The sequence below is a fragment of the Lates calcarifer genome, linkage group LG18, assembly GCF_001640805.2.
Source record: "Lates calcarifer isolate ASB-BC8 linkage group LG18, TLL_Latcal_v3, whole genome shotgun sequence".
NCBI classification, from domain to species: domain Eukaryota; kingdom Metazoa; phylum Chordata; class Actinopteri; family Centropomidae; genus Lates; species Lates calcarifer.
In genome coordinates, this window is record NC_066850.1 from 6,970,257 (window position 1) to 6,977,620 (window position 7,364).

Consider the following 7,364-nt stretch of genomic DNA (forward strand, 5'->3'; position numbering starts at 1 on the left):
TTGGTCTCATGCCAACACATTCTTGGGACCAGACGTTATAGCTGCTGTCCGCTCGTCACACAGGCTCACATAAAAGACTGCCCATTGTCCTCAGCAGCCGCTGTTTGACTCTCCTCACCTCAGCAGACACCCAGTCACGTTCACAGGTAACAAAATCATTAATTTATTGTATAGTTCAATTATTTAAACTTTTCTGTATATATTCCACAACTGTATTTAGTTTCTGATAGTATTTAGCAGAGTTGTGTCAGGGTTCAAGTAGATGACAGTTGAGTATTGAATATTTCCAGCGCTATTTCAGTATTTTAGAGCAGTTGAAAAAAATATCTTATAGAAAAAAGGACAATGTTTTACCACTTTTACAGGAAGTAAAACTTATATTTTTCAGTGAGCACATTTAGATTTGATCTGCTCGTGATTTCTGCTGCTGCTGTCTGGATTCTGTCAGTTGTCAGATACACATGCTGCAGCTTTTAACAAATCTGTTGAGCTGTCATTAGTCATAGAGCAAAAATGTGAGATGATGCTGAATATAGCAGAGGGCATTGTTCTTGTCATATTCTTGCTCTAATCCTCTTGTCAAAGGATGCTGGGGACTGTGTGCTATGCAGCGCCTTGACGGGTCAGATTACATTGTGGCTCAGCAGGGTGACATGTTAACCCTAAACTGTACTAATAAACACAACTGTTTTGTTTGATTTGGTGAAAATAATACATACAATGATGTAGGGAATGTGTATATTCCCCTTCTTAATAGGAGAACCTTCTTTATTGTTTCATCTAAACCTAATTATGATTGCTCACAGCATCACCCTCATTTGATACTGTTTGTTGTTTCAGGAGCCTGACAGAGCCAGAACGATGAATCCCAAAGGGGATAAGGTGAGCCAGCTATATATTCCACCGTGTTAATCCTCCATGCATGGAGAGGGAACACATTGTCCTTATGCACATGGCAAAGATCTGGCACTGGTTATCTGTCAGAGTTGTTATCAGCATCCCTTAGAGCTTTCCCCTTGACTTCATCCTAATAATAAAGCATTATCTTTTCGCACATGGCTGCAGTAAGTGGTGTTGAGTTTGACACTCACAGATCTTTCCATACATATTTTACTGTACATGTGCTGTTCATATTGAACATTTTACTGCTGGCCAGATGAGCAGGAACATAGTTATTTCAAAATAAAGGCCCCAAAAGAACCTCTGGAGTTTATAATGTTCAGTTTTAGTTGAAAGATGTTGATGCAACTCAGTGTCCTGTGGTTTATAATATTACAGTATACTGAAAAGTGTTCTTGTAATTGTGCTTATTTATGTATAAATGTTCCCATTCACAAACATGAATAATAATCTATTGCAATGTCTACTGAATTGTGAAATTATGTTGACAAATACCTTCTCTTTCCACAGCCGAAATGCAAGATTTCGGCTTCTCGCAAGCTCTCCCTCAAGGTGAGTAGATACGATATACAAGATGATATATCAGCAGTTTGCAGACTTTTTTTTCCAGACTCCTATGTTTTCATACAGTTGAAGGTGAGGTCATTGTTTAGGTCAGTTTGGGCATTTACACTACTGCTACCATTTGCAGTGGCAGAAATTGTCCTTTCAACCATTAATCCATTAGCTAGTTTAGCTAACTATGTCAACTGGGTTTTCATTACTTTTATCTATTAGCCACCAGCTATTTTGTCCTTTACTTTAACCTTTTCTGTTTAAACCATTTATCTATTACATCAGACAAACTATTTCAACTATTATCAAACAATTATCTAACATATCAACAATTTACATCCATTACTTTAGTTCAGTTTAGACCTCTGCCTACTGCTCGCTATTCAGTGACAGCACATGGTGTTAAGGTGTTACAGCTGACTCAATATTTTTTTCCCCAATAAAAACTTAGTCATTTCTACTTTTTAAAATTGCTAGACCTACTCCAGTTTTTTCACACACCCCCTGGCAACTGTGGTGTCCTTGGATGGGAATTACTGCCCATATATTATACAGGGTATTGTAATATCATATGTAGGTGATACTGAAAATATATGCCCTGTTTTGTCCAAACAGATGCTTCTCCTCACAAGAGCCTGCGAGGATTTGGAGAGGGAGAGGCAGGAGAGGGAAGAAGAGAAAGTGCGCTATCTAGGAGAGAAGTTGCCCCCTTTGCAATTGTCTGGATTATCTATGGATGAGCTACAAGTGAGAGTCAGAGTCATAAATCACAAAGAAATTCCCCAACAACAGAAAATGTATTAGCATATTTAAGCAATATATTTGACTTTTTTCTCAGAATCTCTGCAAGCAGCTTCATGCAAAAATTGATGTTGTGGATGAGGAGAGATATGACTGTGAATCCAAAGTGAACAAGCACAATAAAGATGTAAGTCTGAACATCTTCCTGCACCTAACATATACTTTTATCTTACACAGTTCAGTCAATATTTCAAAATGAAAAAAAAAAAAGTCTCTTTCATGGACTAGGAACCAAATAGAGGAACAAACCCTCTGACTTGTTGAAACTTTGCTTTAACTTCCACTAGAGGCATGAACACAGACTGAATTTTGCTGTAGCTGTTTTCTGTTTGTTTCAGAAACTCTGTCATGTCATTCTTAGATCCACGAGCTGAAGCTGAAGGTCCAGGACCTCGGAGGCAAGTTCAAAAAGCCTGCCCTGAGAAAGGTGAGGGTGTCAGCAGATGAGATGATGAGAGCTCTTCTGGGCTCCAAACACAAGGGCTCAATGGACCTCAGAGCTAACCTCAAGTCTGTGAAGAAAGAGGACGTCAAACAAGACAAGGTAACAGACTCAAGACTCCAGTCTGATGGTTCTCCTTGCGAGATATGTAACAATAACACCTTTTCTCAGGAAAAAAAAAAAAAAAAAAATCTTTTAATTCAATTATTGATCTTTCTCTTCAATCTCAGGTGCTTACTACTGAAGTGGGTGACTGGCGTAAGAACGTGGAGGCCATGTCAGGCATGGAGGGCCGCAAGAAGATGTTCGATACAGGCGGTGCAGCACAGTGAGACTCTGCAAATAATGAAGCTGATCAGTTAAATGCAGGAAAAAGTAAGCACCACAGACATAAATATGGAATAATTATCTGAATGTTAATTGACTTAGGGATTAAGCATAAGAGGCCACAAGCATGTGCTATATAACCCCCAGTTCATCAGCTGTACCTCCATTTGTTTGATGGCCATTTTCTAAGCAACTCAAAGCACTTAAAGTGTAGGATGAATAGAGACCCAGTGTTTTTTTTTTTATTACCAAGGTTCTTTTTTCTTTTGTTTTCTTATGACATCTTTAGACAATTAAAGTGGATATCAATGAACAGATATTGTTTCAGTCTTTGATGTTCCATATCTGTACTTGACTTTATCATGTTTCATTTTATTGGCACCCATTGAATGGAAAGGAGCTGATGATGGATTAAAAAAGGGAAGATGAAAAGTTGGGGGGGGGGGGGTTGGCAACAGGTGATAGCTACCTAAATTCAGCTCCATAATGTTTAAATAGATGTAGACACATCCATTAAAAGAGGAGTTAAAGAATATATTAAAAGTAAACTCAATGTAACTGATGTGACAGCTAGCAAAGTTTGTTAATAGAAGAAGATAAAGCTTCTGAATAGAAGAAGCAGTGGCCTCTAGTATAATAATAATTATCAAGGTAATATTTTGGGTGTTATTAGAATTATGTTTTGCTGTTTTTTTTAGACTTTAATTTCAGAAATGATGAAAACAAAGAAAGTTTACTTCTGAGTTTTTGTGGAACTACTTCTTGATGAGTTATATTTAAAGTAGTTGGGTGATAGAAATAAACCACAGGAGATGTGACTTTCCAGCAGATGGTGACTCCTAGACTCTGAAACACCTGGGCCGAGTATTTTTAGCCACGTTATTGTCCTCCATATCTCCCAGCCTTGGAAAGCAAAACTCGAGCTGGATAACACAACCCACTGGCATTGTTGTCCTATACATTCTATGCATTCATGCGCTTCTCCTGTATGTATCAAATGGGTTGACAAGTGGTTTTATGTACAGCCACTGTTATTTGAAGTATGACAGTAACCCCAACAATAGCCTCAGGATCTGTGAAAGTGCACTTCAGTTGGTGTATTGTGTGCCTTTATGGAGTGGTTATGGGAAAAAGAATGCTTTTAAACACAGCATGTCACAGTCAACTAACATGAACTCATGATTTAGGGGACAGCAATGTCCGATGATTGTGTGACATAATAATGAAGAAAAGTCACATCCATGTTTCAGTTTGTCCCAGCAATCTCCATTTGCAGCATGAAATACATGCATGTTTGTGTTAAGTAATGCTGACATTTGTGCCCATGCTGAAAAGCTGATATATAACCTCTTGCCTGCCCTTGCACTCAGTCTTAGTAAGCTGATAATGAAAAGCAACCCAGGTCTGGATACATGCTCAGTGTCTATATATAGGCACTGATGAGAGTGACCTTCACATAGAACAAATGTTCCAGATGTGCATTCATGTCAACACCACATGATGGTGACTGTTAAATGCAACGCAAAAGGTCATGACGCCGGAGTCTTCCATGAAACGTGTCAAACACATTCAAGTGTGGCTTGATGTGCCAAAGCCACCATGGCTACTGACAGTTATTGTTGATGGGGTGCAACTCAGTGGTCATACTTGTGCTGTGAGGTTGGTACCACATGGTGGCAGTCCACTACCACATGGTGGCAGTCCACTATTGTAGTAATACATCTACTGTGGTAAATATTCAAAACAGGCAAGTAAATGAACTACAACAGAAACCATGCCTCAGTTTTTTTTTTTTTTTTTTTAATTCTTCCAATTTTGTGATTCGTGTAATCTGATTTTTCAATATTTGTCCAAAATGAAAAATCAAAAAACAAAAGCAAATGCATTTCTTTTATCTGTTAACTTCAGATTTGACAGACCATTGCTCATCTTAGAGGAGATCATTTCAAGTTTTTGTGTAGAAGATTTGTTTGTGTAGAAAAGGTTAGAGAAGAGGACGAACTCCATGTTTGTATCTGCACATGTGGGAAAACCTTAATTTTATTTATCGCAAATGTTTGTAGGAAGAGAGTTGGAGTCATTTACTGCATGTGTTTAGACCAAAACACAGGTGTTGAGTGTCATCACAAGCCAAAATTTATTTAGTCTATCCACTTTCATGATAGCAAAAGGTCTTGTTTTGGTAGTACCTGGGAAGTTACTCAACATCTCCTTGGATCTAAGATTTCTAATTTCAGGCTTAAAAAAAAAAAAAAAAAAAAAAAAAAAAAGGATGACACATAAAGAAACTCCCTCTAGCTAGTCTCTCATGTTTTACAACTCTGGATTCTCATCCTTTAGTTGAAAAGAAACCTTATTTTCACAAGTTGCAAGATGGAAGAACAACTAGAGCCTGACAATAAATAATTACCACTGTGGCTCCAAGCAGTGCCAGTTCATTTCACTCATGAAATAACCCAAAAAGGAAAAACAAAAATGAGAGTTGCAGTGTTTTCTGCAAAAGAAAACACTGAAGCAGACTAGCAGTGTTTGGAGTGTGTGTGTGTGTGTGCACAGCCTGATGAGGAAGTGTGATCGATGTCATGCAACTGTGTATTTATTGCTACAGGGGCTGGGGTGGGGATGGGAGGGTTAGACAATATTGGAATATACTTGACAGTAACAGAGGGGTGGTCTGGTGATTAGAAAGACTGCCCTGTGACTAGGGAGCTCCAGGCTTAATTCTTAATGTTCTGTATGCAAGAAGTCATGCGTCTTGACAAAATGCCCTCCAGCAGTATATTTTACACTGAGCCTCTCAAATGGCATTTTGGGAGCATATTGCTTCTGTAATGTGAAGTATATCCTGTTCAAACATGCCCACTTCTATCGCTTTCACTGTCAGGACAATGAGTGATGCTATTTGTTTTACCAGGATCATGAGGTCTTGAATGAGAAGCTAAAGCTGCTTTCTGTTTGTTGTGAAATCATGATCTAACCTCACATGGAAAGTGGTCACGCACAAAACATCAACAACAAAAAAAGTTGCTGCAATGATCCTGTTTTCAGCTGACATGTGAAACTAAACCTGTAATTGGCAAATCATTTCTTGTAAATTTCAACTGCAGCTCAGTTTCCCCTACCATTATCAATATCCTGTCACAATTCAGATGCTTGGCAACAGGGAGAGCAGGGGGGGAATTAAAGGCACTTTTTCTAGACACTAGTCAATAAACAGGCCCGCAGTGGACAATTTGGAGACAGGCAGAATCAGACAAACAACTCAAAGAACAGGGTGGGCCAGTTGGAGACAAGCAGTAGCTTTTAAAACCCAGACAGCTAATACTAAACAAATTTAAAGTGGTATGTGAAAGCATGCAGACACAGCAGAAAGAATATGACAGGTGAGCAACATAGACAGTCAAACTGGCTGGTTTATATATGTTCTGGGGCTTAATGTGGGAACGAGGAACAGGTGTGCAGCCAGGTGGATAGTCAGGTAACTGGTGAGGGCAATTAATTGGGAAAGACAATGCTCTGGAAAGCTCCATGAATAATACAGTGCCTTTTGGGGCTTTTCGAAAGTCCATAGCTGAAGAGGGAGATGGTGCAGCTGTCACTGTGACATAATCCACATATTTCATGTCATGATTTGGACACTGTTACACATTTTTCCATATATTTTCCCCTGGATCTAAGCTACATTGTTTTCCCACTTTCTTGCATTTATATGACACCATGTTCTGCACAGAAAAACCCATGGCAGTGTCTCAAATCATGAGCTCATGAGCCAGAATGATCATGATTCTCTTCTCTCCTCACACGTCGCTTCATCCTCAATCTTTTAGCAATATATCATGTATGCAGCCATCAAGTGCATAATCTGTGACATTAATACAAGCTTTGTGTTTCGTATGAGTTAGATGGAGACAGTCTTGGCCAAAGTTTGCTACAGCTTTTACCTATGCTGCATAGCACAGGGAAAAGTGCTACGTTGTTTTGTGAGAAGGCAACGCAGAGATTTATTCATTTACTTTTACATTCTCCTGTCGGTTTGGAGCTACAAACCGGCGACCTTCCTGTGAAAAGCACATTTCTGTGACCTCAGGGCCTGTGCTGCACTAACTAGCTACTGTATGTGTTTAAAGTTTTCTGTGGTGATGTGACAAGTAAGCAGCTTGAGGCAAATCCTGTTTCTTTTCTGTCTATATTTGGAGGTAATGACACCGAAAAGAAGCTTTAAAAAAAAAAAAGCATTAGACTCGTGGATTCAAGGTTTTAAACAGAGCGAAACACACACACGTATGCAAGACGTTCCCCTCAGTCAAAGAGTGTTAATTGGATTCGGAGTGTGGGGTGA

General features: G+C 39.0%; 1 protein-coding gene across 1 annotated transcript; it reads left to right on the forward strand.

The window, feature by feature from the left end:
- The first annotated feature begins 26 nt into the window (after positions 1 to 26).
- LOC108879666 (troponin I, slow skeletal muscle) lies at positions 27 to 3,338 on the forward strand. The gene is made up of 7 exons (XM_018671029.2): positions 27 to 146; positions 841 to 882; positions 1,411 to 1,452; positions 2,071 to 2,202; positions 2,294 to 2,383; positions 2,618 to 2,800; positions 2,929 to 3,338. The coding sequence occupies exons 2-7, from the start codon at positions 862 to 864 to the stop codon at positions 3,028 to 3,030; spliced, it is 570 nt and encodes a 189-aa protein (XP_018526545.1). The 5' UTR covers positions 27 to 146; positions 841 to 861; the 3' UTR covers positions 3,031 to 3,338.
- The last annotated feature ends 4,026 nt before the right edge of the window (positions 3,339 to 7,364 follow it).

What these genes read in the sequence shown, in the direction of transcription:
- LOC108879666 (XM_018671029.2), top strand. Translation starts at nt 862, where the DNA reads ATGAATCCCAAAGGGGATAAG. An exon ending in CTCGCAAGCTCTCCCTCAAG is followed by an intron (nt 1,453 to 2,070) that starts GTGAGTAGATAC and finishes TTGTCCAAACAG; the next exon opens with ATGCTTCTCCTCACAAGAGC. An exon ending in AGGACGTCAAACAAGACAAG is followed by an intron (nt 2,801 to 2,928) that starts GTAACAGACTCA and finishes CTTCAATCTCAG; the next exon opens with GTGCTTACTACTGAAGTGGG.